The sequence below is a fragment of the Lycium barbarum genome, chromosome 5, assembly GCF_019175385.1.
Source record: "Lycium barbarum isolate Lr01 chromosome 5, ASM1917538v2, whole genome shotgun sequence".
Lineage (NCBI taxonomy): Eukaryota > Viridiplantae > Streptophyta > Magnoliopsida > Solanales > Solanaceae > Lycium > Lycium barbarum.
Window position 1 is genome coordinate 7380396 of NC_083341.1, and position 16854 is coordinate 7397249.

The following is a 16854-nucleotide window of genomic DNA, read 5'->3' on the forward strand; positions in this document are numbered from 1 at the left end:
TGCATGATTCCATTGCTTTTTCTTGTTTTTCTTTCTTTAATAACTTTCCAACAAGGTACTAGGAGCCCGTGTGGATTGGCTTATAAGTGGTCAAACTAGCTTATAAGCTGTTTTTTGGTTTTTTAGGTGTTTGGCAAATCAACTTATAAGCTAAAATAGTATTTAGAATAAGTCAAAAAAATAAGCAGCGGTAGCCCAGTTTTTTTTTTTTTTTTTTTTGACTTATAAGCTGGTTTTTTGGTCAAATCAGCTTATAAGACATTTTTTTTAAAGCTAAGTCAAACGGGCTCTAGTTGTAACAGGAACGGGTCTTATTGGTCGAGGGGATGGTAAAACATAGTTAGGCTTGGCTTTAGAGATGAGATTTATATATATATATATATAAACAAGGTACTTTTGTGAGCAAAAATGTTCGGATGAACTTCGAAAAGTTTGGGTGATGGTGTCTGATATAGGAGGCTGGTAATTAATCACAATCTCTGTCGGCGAAGGACTCAGTAAAATACAAGTGCATTTAATTTACTGAACTAATGATATTTGGACTGATCAAATGCATGATAAGTTACATATTAATAGCTATTAGCTACTAGGGTGGACAATATTTGGGGAGTACTTGATCTCAACAGACGACGATTGAGTCGTTTCCTTGGTAACTCATTTTATATATTTTTCTCGTACCAATTTAACAGTAATAGCTTTTTCTCTTCCTGTTAACAATCTGCTTGCAAGAAAATGTCACGACGAGGGAAAAGAGTTGGATTGTACCTTGTGTAAAATAACAATACAGATATAGTGCAACAATACATAAATGAGACAGCTCAATTCAATCAGAAGTTGGATGCTATTTAATTGTAGTGCGCACAGGGAAGGTGCAAGAAATAACCAAAACCTAACAGTCGTAAATAGTCATTTCACTGGCTTCACTTCATGTCCAACATTGGATGCATTACTATGAATTAGAAGTAATCAAATACAAGTGAACAAGCAAGTATTCTGAAAAAAATTCAATGGGATCAATAATTTCGCAACATAAACCAGGACATACAAATAAAGGCCTACGAAAACTAGACCACTGTCCCTAGCTTCTCAGCTGTTGTATAGCTCTCTGCAAGAAGTAAAAGTAAAATAAAGAGGAGGCGCGGCTATTACAGAGACCCGAAAAGGCACTGGAAAAACTAAAAGATTATGCTGCAACTAGATCAGGAGTTTCAGCCTCCACAGATAACAAAGCTGTGTGTACTTTATCCACCCAGTTGTCTAGCCGATCCCTCAATGACTTGATTTGAGGGATTCCCAAAACTCTTGGTTGCACCCAGGAAACATGAACTGTTCCTTCGACTTGGTCAATTATTCCCTCAATCAGATGCACCTACAGGAGGACAACATTAAAACAACCGTGACAAAGACATGAACCTCATCAAGAGGAAGACATGCAGTATACAAACTGCCCAAGAAGGAAATTCGGGGGATTATACACATTCTGTATGTGTTTACTATTGTTCGTTACTAGCATTCTACTGTTGGTATTAGGGTCTGCATTACCCAACAAAAAGTAGAGTCAACTAATGAAGATCCAAGGTCACTATCTCACAAAAGGAAAGTGTTGTAACAAGGCTACACAAGATAAAATTAGAGAGGAGAAGGGAAAGGAAGAATATGAATGCTAAACTGAAAAAATACATCCAGAAACCTCTTTACTCTTTTTTTTAATAAATAGCATAACCAAACACTTAACTAATGTACATATATAACTTAACTATCTGGACGAACACACAAGAAGCCCTTTTCCCTCATCATATAAGAATGCACCAATACAAGGAAATAGTAGTGGAGAACTGCCCATTTGGAGGTGCTTGCACTCATTGCATAAAGCAATAAATGAGATTGCAGATCAAGTGATCATTTGGATTTGAATATATGATTGAACAGACTGACTGTTGGCAAAACCTTTTGCATACAAACAAAAACACAAGGGCAAAAACATATGTTCCTCAACCTGTAGCTAGATGCTGATATCAACTAGTAATACAATAAAGATGCACACTTATTATGCCTGCTAAGGTTGATGGAAGCTGGTGAGAATAACAGAAGTTAATTTCTAATTTAACAAACAAGAACTTACAGAAAGGCTCTTCATGAGTAGATATTCTACATCCTCCACACTTAGCTTTGTGCGCTCTGCAATCACATTCAGGGGGATAGTTCTATCGTCTGCTGGGCGACTGCATGCAAATGAATTGTCCAAAGCGTGAGTAACAATCCTAACAACACAAGTAATGAAAACTTCTCTTATCTGCAAAACTGCCACACAGTACCTGAAGATAATTTCCATCAAGCAGAGAATGTTGATCTTCTCGAGAAGCTTTTTCTCGTTCTGCACCAACGCTGGTTGAGCAGTTAAAGCAGCTTGATGAACATTGCACAATTTTTGATAGTGAACCAAATCACCAGTGTTAAATGCTTCAAGAATATAATAGAGCCACTCAACCTTAGTCCCTATCAGGCTCTTTATCTGTACCAAATTAGAATAAGTCAACACAGATTGAACCAACATGATCTTGTCAGCACAAATGATACAAAGACGAAACAAATTCTAGAAAAAAAAAAAAAAAAAGGTGAAACAACTATACAGCTACTGTAGCATAATTCTAGTCCATCCTGTGAAACTGAAGCCAAAAAAGTTGAGAAAGGAGTTTATTGAGATTTCAGTAATTTCTCAGATAGAGTGCCTTAGTAGATTGGTTATTCTCAGTTTAATTTTGATATCTCTTGATCCCTGTATACACCCCATTCTATATTAACTAAATGCTTTTGCGAAAGGGAAATTTCAGTCCATCCAGCCATGTAAAACTATGTACTGAAACTCAGGATATTATAGTAGAAAAGATGGCTTTTTGGGACCACTAGCAGATTTTGATGGTCCAACAAGAATAACTGTGTTTCTACTAAAGAGAGAAGCAAAATGAGGGACAACCAGGATGACTAGGGCAAAAGTTGGCATCCCATATTTACTGGATCAACATTATACATATCCCAGAACAAAAATTGTCCCAAATAGGAACAACTCTTCTTGATTTTGCCCAAGAAGATTTGAGGTAAGTGCAGAAGATTTGCATAATAAAAGTGGAGGTCCAACCATCTTTTTTAGTTCTCAGCAGTGAGTTGAAAAAAAAGTACAAGCAGTCTCATAATCAAGGTCCCAGAATCTTGTTGCGGAGTTTTCAGAGGTGAATTGAAACCCTTAGAGCAAGACACTGAAAAAACATGAAGAGAAGCAAAAAAGAATAGACTACCCTACATACCGTGGTTCCCTATTTTTACACAGTTTTAAAGCTTGATACTTAACCACACAATTCCTTGAACAACTAGTTCAACCAGCTGGTCAACATGATATCATTGACATTAGTTCCTTGATAAACATGAGAAATAAAAAAGGATGAACTCTTAACAAGCTCTCACTCTAGCACAAAGACAACACGATAAGACCTCAAGACATCTTCTGACATCTCCTGGGAAGGACACCAACAGTTTCCTTGAATGGGCACTCCACGTTGCCATTTCCACATGGAGGTTAATGCTTGGAAGAAAAACAAGGAAATTCGTTATATAAACTTACAATCGGATGAGCAAGCAGTTCTCCAAAGTTGTATATGTTATCTCCCAGCAGTGCTGACAGGGACAAATCAAAAGCCAAATCCTAAGCAAAATAGAAGGAACGAAAAACATGACTACTCAACCACTTTCAGATACACAATAATTAAAAGACTGAAGTTGCAGAAATATTGCAAATTACATGTACAACTAACAAATATATCTACTCAAAGGCTGAAAAGTAGCTGTTGGAAAAGAGCACTAAATAATAATCCAATAAGCAGTTGAAGATTAGCAATCTTTCCTTTTCCAGAGTTATATTGCTTAGCAACTGCCAAAGTATTGAATTCATAAAGAGAGAGGAGATAGGAGTATACAGAAAGAACAATTTCATTTTCAAATTGCTTTCCTTCTCTCGCTAGTGAGCTGATTAAAACGTAAGGATGATAACTATGATTTGACAGGGATTCCATCATATACTCTTGAGTATCAAGTAGCATACCATAAGACATACTATAAAGTACCATTTGAACTCATTTTCTGTCAACAACCAAGGTTAAGCAAGAGGCCCTCTTAAATGCCTAAAATAGTTGAGGTCTCTACAGAAATAGTCCAGCCTTAGAGATCTACTATCATTTTCTCAATTTACCCAATTGTTAGCCATATTTTAGTAAAACAATAACATATTGACAGTTAATAAGCTCCTAGTTCAGTAATACAAATAAGTGAATTGCAGCAAGGCAGATAGATGTACAGGGGTCATAAATCCAACTAGTTAGGATGGAAGAACTCTTGGATTAGTCCTTAAGGAAAAAAGACAAAATAAGAAATACAAATACCAGCTTAAATGATTCAGAAAGAGATTCCACTGAAGTGTACGCGAGATAAAGAAGAGCACTTTTGTAGAACTCAGCAAACTCCTGGCGAGCTTTATGATACTGAGATGAAATCCAATAATAGCTCGCATAGACAGATGGATCAATGTCGGTCATGCTGTCAAGTGTAGTTTTCCCCTCATCTAAAAGTTTCTGACACTCTTTTGGATCCCCTTGCTCAAGCTTAAATAGGGCAATCTGCATCTTAATATAAAGAATCGGCTCCTCTATCCGTGTCTCTTTAGTATTATGAAGTTTCTCCGTCACTCCTACAAGGAAACCTATAGCGGCTTCTTTCTCGGGGTATTGCCGAGAAACAATGACCGCGAAATGCGCAAGCTTCAGAAGATTGATCTTTGTCTCAAAATCAGTGATGAAGTTGTGATACAGCTGGATTAGTGTGTCACCCGCCTAAATAAAGAGAAGAGAGGTGTTATCTGCGAACACAGCATAATAAAACAACCACTCGTCCGAGTAATGCTCTTCAGAATCAAAAGCCCACAAATGTAGCATGATATACATAGATTGTGAGAAGCAAAAGGTACAAACTTATATGCAACAACGAACATATACAGTGATACAGCCTAAGCTCTAAAAACATCACTCGTGGAGGATAAACCCCTTGAAACACGATTTAATACTAAGTAATTTTAGTTATATCAGCTCCACTTCAATTTAAATGGTGAGTACAGGACAAGGATAAACAATAAACACACATTTAGATTATTGAGAATTTCTTTTGGGGATATGTAATTGAGATGTGGTCCGATGCACTAAGTTCCCACTATGTGTGGCGTCCAGTGAAGGGTCGGACCACAAGGGTCTATGGTATGCAGGCCTTACCTCCATTTCTAAAAGAGGTGGTTTCCACGGTTCGAACCCGTGACTTCTTGGTCACATGGCAGCAACTTTACCAGTTACGCCAAGGCTCCCCTTCAAATGTAATTGACATGATTTAAGATATAATTTTTTAAAAACATTAAACATCATTTGATAATTTGGGTTCTGAATTAGGGTCCTAATTGTATCCTTATGCCAATTCAAATGCATTGCATTGTATGATTAGGCATAGTATCAACATCTTACATGCTAATTCATGCTACATGTGACTACCAAACCGTATAAGCCTACAAATAGATGCAAATAAGAGAGATTTTTACTTGAACCAAATATGTATTATGTAGTAAATTTTGCTTTTTAAAATTAAGGGGGATCAAATACTACATAAGTGTTCTTAAGCATGATGGATAACACTTTGAATTCTATTGAATCAATTTTCCTGGGTCCATAATACAATGGAATGTTTAGGTGAAGTTTTGAATGAATTTACATTAAGTTGAATTACTCATAACGTATTTGGATTATATGACAAAAAGGATAAGTTCATATTTTTGAGAACTAAAAGGATATGCTGAAATTTCACTCCGCCATTATCTGAGGATGTCTTCAAGAATATTTCTTTGCAGATAGTGAATTTCACACATTCATTTTGCAGCATTTTTTCCCTATCAAGTTAGAACTTTTTCCCTATCAACATTTAGAAGGTTAGCTCCTCAAAATCCATCTCAAGGCTTCCAAATGCCAAACATAGTTTAAAATGGCTTTGCCCCACAGCGTGTGGAGGGTCCTCTTCCAAGTATGGTATTTTTATCATTCGCATGTTGCCCAGTATGCAAACTTCAGCTACAGAGAGGTCCTATAGGTGAAAAATACATTCAACTGCTCCACACACCCCACCCCACCCCCACCCCCCGGGCGCCCCAAAACTTGAATAATCTTTCAACTATTAATGAAGTGTCACTGAAGTTACTATCAGGCATCAGCTGATACAGTTTTTCCGCAGTATCCACCATGCTACTGCAGTTTGATTAGTAATTGGAACCATGTTCTTCCCAACATAGTATGTTGTTGTCGTTGCTGTTCCCAACATGCCAATACTAGCACTAATGGTACATAAACGTAACTCATTTTTCAAACAACTATTCAGAATTCCTAGAGCTCCTTGTGAGGCTTGTTGGAACACCTGAATTAGTACTACATTTTTAATAGCTTGCACGCACTAATCCACTTGGCAGTCTGCTACAGCCAACAAGGGAAGGCGCGGGGTAAACCTGTCCACATAGACTGTGGCCAGCACATACTTTGATTATTATTTCTCCCATAAGCCAAATCAAAACCACTTCCTTCAGTTGAACCATCCACCAACAAAAAACATAACCAAACTCCTGTTTTTTGATACTCCCTCCATCCATTTTCAGTTGTCCAATTGACTTGGCACACCCCTTAAGGAGCAATATATAAAATGACAAGTTTACTATATCACCCCTAATTATTTTAAGTCATCTAAATAATTGAAATCAATCAAATAGTACTTTAAAAGTTGTGCAGCCACTAACAGTCACTTGAAGTTTCCAGCCCAATAATTAATAATAAGGGTAAAATAGGTATGAAATGATAAATTATGCGTTGGTTTTTCAAACTGGACAAGTAAAAATGGAAGGAGGGAGTACAATCCATTCTGTTCTAACTCTTTCGAAAGCCTAGAATATTTATAAGCCCAAACAAAACCTGCAATTCTTACCCGTCCAAACCAAATCCTATAAGTAAATCTCTAACACGAATCCTCCCCTAAACCCTAACTTATAAACACTTAAACCCCTAGAATGGCCACCAAAAAAAGTTCCAAATACAACAAAAACGAACAAAATTCGCAGCTACTAGATAGAATTGAATACTTCTAACCCCTTCAAAAGCCTTGTATATGCTATCTTATTCTTCGATTTTATTATTATTAGTTGGTTCCTTTGCTTCGGGGTACCGTATTATTTGTTGTTGCTACTATTCCTCGTCTTCTTCACTACTATATTTCCCACTTGTGGGATTTACTGAGTATATATTGTTGTTGTTGTTGTTGTTAAGCATACACATCGTCCTCTCCAGACCCCACTTGTGGGATCTCACGGGATGCGATCGTACCGGCACTAACGCACCAACACCACATCATCTCATCAGAACTCCGAAGTTAAGCATGCTTGGGCGACAGCAGTACTAGGAAGGGTAATCCTAGGAAGTCCTCGTGTTGCCCGTCCCAAATCAAACCCTATAAGTAAATCTCTAACCCGAATCCTCCCCTAAACCCTAACTTAAACACACACTTAGCCCTAAAACACTTGTATATACTTTGAATTAATTCAACTTCTAAATTGTAAATCCCTAATTGAGTAAATCTTCTCTACTAAACCCTAACTTATATACACATACATAGAAATGAAATTGGCATTTATTATTATTTAAATAGAAGTGAACTGAAACCTGGAAAATGGGAAGAGCAACGAATTGTTCGAGGTTGAGAGTAAGTTGATGCCATAGCTTTTTGTTGTACAGATCTGAAAGCGTAGTGTACCACTCGGAAAGCAGCTCTGGATTAGCATTGCAAAATGATTCCAAGTATTGTAGTGCCGCCATACCTCCGATGAAACTATGTGTGTGTTTGTTTGTGAGAAAGAGAGAATTAAAACCTCTTTCTCTTGACTAATTTGGCTTGCTCTTAAAGAAAAGAATACTTATGATATGAGACAATTTTTTCGAGTTTTTAAAATAATGTTTTTTGAAAGTAGTCCCTTACGTTTGGTTATGGGGTTACTTAATTAAGGGACGATTTTGAACCTACTCTCAAACATAAGGGATCCTTTAAAAAAAAAAAAAAAAACATTTTCTCTAGTTTCTAATTCAAATATTTAGAGCCCGTTTGGATTGGCTTATAAGTTGGCTTATAAGCTGTTTTCAGCTTTTTTGAGTGTTTGGCTGGCCAACTTAAAGTCATTTTATGCTTAAAATAAGCTCAAAAAAATAATTGAACCCATTTGACTTAGTTTATCTAAAGCAGCTTATAAGCTGAAAACAGCTTATAAGCCAAAAAAAATAAGTTGGACTACCCCAACTTATTTTTTTCAGCTTATAAGCTGCAAACAGCTTTAAGCTGTAAGCCAATCCAAACGGGCTCTTAATCAAGTTTGGGTAAGTCCTTTTTAATCTCTATTTTTATCATATTGAGCCCGTATGATCCTTCAAGTTTACAACAGTTTTGCACTTTTTATCCAACTTATGATATTCCCAAATGGATTGTTTAAACAAGCGAAAAGGTCTATATTTGCTCTTGTACTTCACGACACTGCACGTGCATGTCAAGTCATGTCGTACACCATTTTCTGAAATAGTATCAATATTATCAAAACAAAACATTGAGTAAATAATATATAAACAAATAAAACACAAATTTCTGTAAATGATAAATATGACTCTTCATATGGTGATTTATTTATTGAGATTAAAATGTTTGGATATCGTTTAAACTTATCAAGATGAACAATCAAATTTTAATAGAAAATATGTGAAATTTTACTTATTTTAATTTTATAAGACACTGACATATAATGATGTGTGTCTCACCTAATATGTATTTTCTTATAGCTGATATGGGTGTTCAAAGTCTATCGAATTAAATAAACCTATGTATTGAAAAAGAAAACTAAGTATTTTTTTTACTTGTTACTAAGTATTTTTTTTACTTTTTTTGATTTTAAATATTTTCAAATCATCGACAATATAATATTTATTTGATTTTACTAAAGAAAGTTGAAATGAATCAAATCAAAAAATTATATGAACATTTTTTTTATCATTTATATAGAATATGTCAAATTTTAATGAAATTTTCTTAATATTTTATTTACAACATCATAATTTCATCACTATAATATAATGGAAATTGCTCACTTTACCATGCTTTTCTATTTAAAAAAATTATGAGTGATTTTTGTTTGCTTTGACAATTTCTAGTTTTGATATTTTACGTGACATGTTTAAGATTATAAGATTCAATAATTATTTTGGTTCATTATGTATATCTGGGTTTTAAGAATAAAACATTGAATACTCTCCCTTATTTTCTTAATCTCTATGTCTAGTCAAACTATAACACTTAAATTAAGACGGAAGGAGTATTTAGTAATAATATATTAACTCAAAAATCATCCTAGATCAGTTGTTTTATAATACATAGTTAAAGTTAGCTAATCATGTATTTGAACATCATAATAACATGAATATAAAATACACATTAGTATTTATATGATTTCTTGTTCTGCAATGACGACATCATTTAGGATTGGCCTGCGCTCTAACCTATTTCAGCGGGTAAAATGCTTCTCACTTTTGAGGTTGGATAGGCAGAATATAAAGAATATTAAAAGATCTTTTGATATTTTTTTAAAAAAATAGCTAAAGATCTGAAAAACCATCGTTTCAAAAGACATAATTTTGAGGGGTTTGACTATGTGTCTATTACAATTTGAGCACTCTGAAAATGTACATCTTTGCAAATAAATATGACACACATAATGTTTATTAATTGGGAAAAGGGTCAAAAATATCCCTCTACTTTGTTTTAATGGCTAAAAATATTCTCCTAACTAATTTTGGGTCATTTATGCCCCTACCGTTATGAAAGTTAACAAATATACCTTTCATTTGACGGAAATCCCCAAATTGATTCAAATAACCCGATTTCATAAAATAACTCATTCTCCTATTTTACTTGCCCCAACCCACCTCCTAAAATAACCAATTCTTCCTTCTCCCTCATATTATCTCCTACAACTCTGAAACCGTCGATTCCATCAATTATAATCAGAAGGAAGATTAAGAAGTGCTTTTTGAAACCAGAAAACATTTTAAATTTCATCTTTGTCAAACATCTATAATTTATAAACGTGTTATTCATTATTTGAATAGAAATTATGTTCAAGTTGTTCCCTTGGAAAGGAAAGCAAATAAAGACGGAAACAATTGATAGTCATTTTGCAAGAATTGGCTAAAAGAGTTGACCCCATTACCTAACTAATTTCAACACAATTAGGACTCCTAAGATGACTTAACTGAATCATAAAAATTGTAACTCCTAAAACATGATACTAATATGAGAGAGAAGGAAGAATGAGTTATTTTAAGAGGTGGGTCGAAGCGGGTAAAATAGGAGAATGAGTTATTTTTTATGAAACTGGCTTATTTAAATCAATTTGGGGATTTCCATCAAATGAAGGGTATATTTGTTAACTTTTGTAACGGTAGGGACATACATGACCTACAATTAGTTCGGAGGATATTTTTAGCCATTAAAACAAAATAGAGGGATATTTTTTGACCCTTTTTCCTTATTAATTATTTCGTTCATTTTTTGTCAGCTACTTATTCTATGTAATCCAACGTGAAAATATGAGGCGTTTTAAATTTCATTCTTAAAAGAAAATGAATAAAATATTCCTTCATAAATCAAATTCTTATATTAGTAACACCAATAATAAAAAACCCATATTGAATAACTATATAATAGTATTTTTAATAATAATATTATAAAATTAAAAAGAACGTGTCTTTTACTATCTGCTTATTTACCTAAGTTTTCTACCTGGGCAATTGTAAATAGGAGGTTTTATGGGTCCGAGAAATGGAGTTACATGAACACATTCATTGATTCAGAACATTTATCTTAAGTGTTTAATTTTCTATCATCCGTAAGCTTTGTTTGCAGAATATTATAATATCAAGTGGGGCGACATTTTCCGATGCTTTTTTTCAACCAAAAAAGTGTACTTGTTGCTCCCAAACGCACACGCAAGTATACGTGGTCGTACAAGTAATATAGATTTTTAAGTCCAGATATCGATCCCACAGAGATTTAGATTCTACTGTTAAGCTAATTCAAATTCGAATGAAACTATTCAAGAAAGTGAAAATCAAGATGTTTGTTGTGCTAAACTAAAACTGAAAAGTAAACAATTTGTGATGGGTGTTTTTGTGACTGGGAATATCTTGACAAAGATTGTAAGAATTATCAGATGAGAGAAAGATCTAGGGTCATGGCTTTCGACAATCCAGTTGATCTGCGGATAATTCCACCTATTTTATTTCCTAGGTTACTAGTTGACAGGTTAATTATACTTTATGATATTCTCTCGAACTACTCACAAGCCTGTAGATGTTACTATAACGCCTATATCTCTATGGTCATCAGAGGTAACAAGAACGCATTTATTTCTCCGTATTCAACTAAGTAGGGCTAAAGGGCATATCTCTATCCTCAGTAGCGAAACGATTAAATCGAACAAACTCTATTTATTCTTATTACGTACGTGAATTCCCTTTCTCAAGTCCAATTCACGCACCACAGATAGTGTCTAACTATTGGCCAGATAATCAAACAATTAAGATCAAGAATAAATAAGCAACCCAAAATATGAAAAATCAATAGATAATAATTGTCATCAAACCAACTTTCAAGTCTTTCGCCACAAACCTAGAATTAAGAAGTTTAGCTACTCATGATTCGATCATAGACAAAAGAATTCATGAATAATCTAGGGTTGAAAAAGATGAAAAATAAAATAAACCTAGAGAGAGAAAATAGAACGGTGGCTTACAAGTCTTTGAATAATCCCAGCACACCGTTTTCAGCTAATAAAACGTCTATATATAGTCTAGGGTAAAAACAAAAAATAAGTAAACCTAATCCTAGTCGAACCGGGAAATCTTGCGCAGAACCCCGCTTTCCTTCCGCGATGCGGAAGGATCGCACAATGTACTGAGGCCTCCTGCATCGCGGAAGGAAAGCCTGATGGTAATGCCTGGGCTGGTTTTATCCGCTTTCTTCACGCGATGCGGAAGAAAAGCGGACCCTTCAGTCGAATTATTTTCCTTTTAGTTCGTCCTTTGTGGTCTTCGACTCGTCACCTCGTCTAATCGTCATATGCTCCAAAATCAATCACTATAAGCACAATTTTCCATCGTTTGTCATCAACGTACCTATACACATGAAATATAACGACATAAGTTCAAATACGACGATTGCATCATGAATTAAGCGATAAAAGTCATAAGAGTAGGATGTAAAATGACACAAAACATGATATTTGTGCCAAATATCACCACCCCCCACTTAGACTTTGCTCGCCCTCGAGAAAACTCAAACCAACACCAAACTACACTTCTAGCTCAACTCATTCAAACAGGTTTGCAACGGGATTCAGCTAGTATGACTATCTCAAAAGAAACTTTTCAAAACCAAAACAATGAGCCAAGTTGCGAAAGCCATGCCAAAGATTTAAAACTTTCGATGTTTGGCACCAAGGACCACCTTCCTGAAAAAAAACACTTCACTTTTAAAACCAATTGACCCAACGACACAACTTTAAAACATGTAAGCAACCTTATGATCAATAAATCAACACTTCACCACTTTATTGCTAATTATGTGCCCTCGCCACAATAAAGTAGTCCATATCTCTCAAGAATCACATATGTTTAAATCAATGGACCTAAAATCAATAAGTACGCTCACTCTCACAAAGAATATCACATGTAAAATACGACATACCATAAGCTTGCCCGTAGTGTAACCACTCCACTAATACAAGTAAGACGAACCTAGAATTAAGTAGGACTTCGAGGGTTGTAATGTAAGCTAAGGGACGGGTAGGAATTATTTGGATAATAGTGACTAACCTCCCTAAGCACTTTAATACATATACTTTTATTATTCTTGCACAATTTCTTCATTAGCCCTTATTCAACACCAACCAACCTTTAAATTTCTCCTAATTCACCCATTTTCTTTGGTTAAGCACCACTCTTTTTAGAAGTCACACAAGTTAGAAGGGAAACTTTTTCGCTACATTTTTTTCTGTCTTTTTCAGTTTTTTTTTTTTTTTTTTCAATTCTCAACTAACAAGTGAATTAGTTCTGTTCATTCGGTGCTCCCATTGTCTTCCTAGATTACAATTAACAACCACTTCCCTTCTTTATTTCACATCCCAACTCCCATTATACATGTAAATGATTAAAGTGCTCATAGAGTATTTGGATCAAAAATCAAGTTTTATAGAACGAAGGGGTAAAGGCTAATGAACTGCTATCAAAGAAAAGGCTAAAGGCTCAAAAGGGTTAACTAGGGTGCTATTTGCAAGTTGGTGGTATAAATTTTTAGTCTTTTTAGTGACTAATCAAAGAAACGCCTCTATCATTTTCTAGGCTCAACCGAACTTCATTTCGCTTTGTGAACACATAGGGCAAGTTCTAGATGTCAGTACCAAACATGGATTCAAATACAAAACCTTACTCACACATGGCACACAATCAACGCAAGAGGGATCCGGTTGTCCCTCGAATCAAACAACAATGAAAATCAACAATGCCAAGTAGGTCATACGAGTCAAACAAAAACCATTTTCAAGAAAAGTGATACCATTTTACGGCATGTTTTCACAAAAAAATTCAAGATCACTCATATGTCAATACTTCACCTAACCCATGCACCTAGCATTTGAATACACCTATCCTAAGGACTAATTTTCCCTCAAGCAGGTTGTCATCCACCCGTCATCAGGGAAAACCCTTTCTATGACTAAAGAAAAAAAATCTACCTACGCCCGGTTCAAAGGCCCCCCCTTGGGAAAGAACCGAGGCCATAAGAAAACCCAAGGGGGTGGATGATGAATGCCTACTAATGAGGGACTTAAGAAGTTATCAAAGAAAATTAAGGAAAATAAAATCTTTTTGAATTTTTTTTCAACTTTTTCTATTTTTTTTTTCGACACTAAGATGCAAAACTACTAAAAAAAAATAATCCTAAGGCATACTAATCATCATCCGCAACCTCAAAACATGTTGTTACAAACCAGGGACGTATTTTTCCACCCCACACTTAAAATTATGCAATGCCCTCAATGCATATATATTTGAAAAAAAACAAAGCGCAAGCAAGGTAAGAAATACTCACTGGGGCCCACTAGGGCCTAGTCGTCCTCATCGATGTAGTCCTCATCATCAGCCTCGCCATCATCTGGCTCGACATCCTCTTCTTCTTCATTGTCGTCGCCTTGCATAAGCGACTCTACCTCCTCCCCTTCTTCGAATGCAGACATTACTCGATCAACCGAGTTTTCGTCCTCATCCTCAGGTAACTGAGACACCTCACCCATAAGTGCCCGAGAATGTGGGGTGTGGGGGTTCTGAATAAAGACCCTTAAAATATCAATGTTAAAATGCTCACTCGCAACTATCATCCCCGTGTAAAGCTGGGCTAGTACAGTGGATTGGGCGGACCTCTCCTCTGCCGGAGTTAAATGATGTCCGGACGCACTCGCTGGGGCCATGACATTTGAGATGTCGAGTGAGTCAGTGGGCGCCTCAAGTACTCTATCAGTAGAGTATGTCAACTCCTCGTCGAGCCTCATTAAGTAGGAAGTGAGAGTGTTTCCATAACTCAGCCTTTTAGACTTGCCAGCCCGCACTCTTCGAATTTCCTTCATCATCCAATACCCAATGTTCACCGGCTGCCCTGTCATCAAGAAATACACTATGCACACTCTCTCCTTTTGTACCTCTGAGAAGTGATCAAGTGGCATGATTCTAGCATTTAGAAGGCGCAACCAAACTCGGGCTTCTCTACAAAAATTACTCATGCTCATGCTCCGATGCTTCCGAAGAGGCCCTGAGTATCGTGCCCATTGAGCTTTGGAGTTGGCTCCACAAAGAGTTTCCCGGATAGCCCTATAATCGGGCCTTTTGATGAATTCTAGCAACGGTTCAATAGGCATATCCGGGACTCCAATTGCCCCGCACAAAGTCGACGCCGTCAACGGCACCCAATTTTTTTGAACGAATACAGAATCTGGATTCCCGCGGCTTGACATGCTAGCGTAAAGTTCCATGACCCAATCAATGTTCACTGGCCCCGGTTGCTCAAACACAGACGTCCATCCCATGGCGACTATGCGGTTGTAGATATCTCGAAAATTCTTCTTCAAAGGGACTCGACTGATCGCTCGCTCATGATTGTATCCCTTCGAGGTGTCAAACCCCGCATACCACTCTTCCCCGTCCCCAGAGAGATGGGGGTGGGGCGTCCTTTTAGAAGCCGGAGGAATGACAACCGCGGGATGCTTGCCCTTTCCGGATGTTTGCCCTTTTGTCGCTTTGGACGGGTTTTGTGCTCTTCCTCTTTTTGTGCCTTGGGAGGAGGAGGAGGCAGATTTGCCCTTGGACTTGGCGTGAACCATCTTGCCTGCAAAACAACGCGTTACTAAACGAGAAGTACAGGCCAGTAACTAAAGGGAGTCGTGACACAACCCCACACTTAATCATATTACATGTACTTAAGTCTAGAATGCGTGGCCCCTGTCAATTTTTTCGGACCTCGACCTTGATTTTTTTTTTTTTTTACATTTTGGGGAACTCACCCCACACTTACTTCAAACTACATTACGAAAATCAAAGAAGTTAACTACTCCTACATGACAAAGCAAACGAAAACAAAGTAAGCTACTTCATGTTGTATGGCTTGGGATGGAAGATCACAACTCTCCAATTCTCCATCACAATTCAAATTTTATGGTGAGAGGAGATGCACAAGGGTTCCTATGCTTGGTTAATGTTTCATTGCTACTCAAAACTTCACAATTTCCACAAAAACTTGGTTTAGGACTTTTATCGAACACCTTGCGGGCCTAAAATCGTCCCTTAACTCTTGACAACAATGGTGGGTTTGGAAACCCTACCTTGTGCAACGGGAGGCACATTCTAGCCATACTCACTCATACCACACAAGCAATACCAATCCCCGCCCAAGATTCGCCCATACCCATATCCCTACCTTACAACTACAACCATCAATAATACGGGGAAAAGAAAAAAAAAACATGGAAGATGAACCCACTTACCTTGTGAAGTTAATAGGGGATGGATTGGAGCAACTTGAAGTTGTTTTTGTTAGAGAGGGAATGGGGATGGGGATTTTTTTCGTGTGAGAGGGAATAGGGGTGAAGGGGCATGGTTATATCATGAGTTGGAAAAAAATACAAACCCGGGTCGACTCGCGCGATCCGTCCGCATCGCGGAAGGAAAGCGAGAGGCTTCAGTATATTGCGCGATCGGTCCGCATCGCGGGACCGATGCGCAAATCACTGAAGGTTGCTGATTTTTCATGCGCGATAGGTCCGCATCGCGGAACCGATGCGCAAAACACTGGGCACTTCGTATTTTCTTCTTTCCGCCCAATTCCTGCAACATGAACAAACATGACCTATATCATACAAAAAAAATTTGGGTTGCCTCCCAACAAGCGCCTTAGTTCAGGTCGTGGCACGACACTTTTTTGTATTTTCTCATTTTTTTTTACACAGGTTGCCTCCCGAGAAGCGCTTGATTTAACGTCGCGGCACGACGTAGGCTTTCCTCAAGCCTCTTCTAGATCGATGGAGGACCTCGCGCGGTCAGTGGCCTCCCCGTAGTAATGCTTCACTCTTTGCCCGTTCACCAAGAATGTCTCATCCGA

At 37.0% G+C, this 16854-nt stretch overlaps 1 protein-coding gene across 1 annotated transcript; it reads right to left on the reverse strand.

Annotated features, from left to right (window-relative positions):
- Positions 1 to 879: 879 nt before the first annotated feature.
- LOC132640308 (26S proteasome non-ATPase regulatory subunit 13 homolog B-like) lies at positions 880 to 8030 on the reverse strand. Its single transcript, XM_060356838.1, has 6 exons — positions 7779 to 8030; positions 4431 to 4877; positions 3617 to 3697; positions 2316 to 2512; positions 2123 to 2222; positions 880 to 1369 (listed from the first exon to the last, which is right to left on the reverse strand). The coding sequence occupies exons 1-6, from the start codon at positions 7929 to 7931 to the stop codon at positions 1184 to 1186; spliced, it is 1164 nt and encodes a 387-aa protein (XP_060212821.1). The 5' UTR covers positions 7932 to 8030; the 3' UTR covers positions 880 to 1183.
- Positions 8031 to 16854: the final 8824 nt, after the last annotated feature.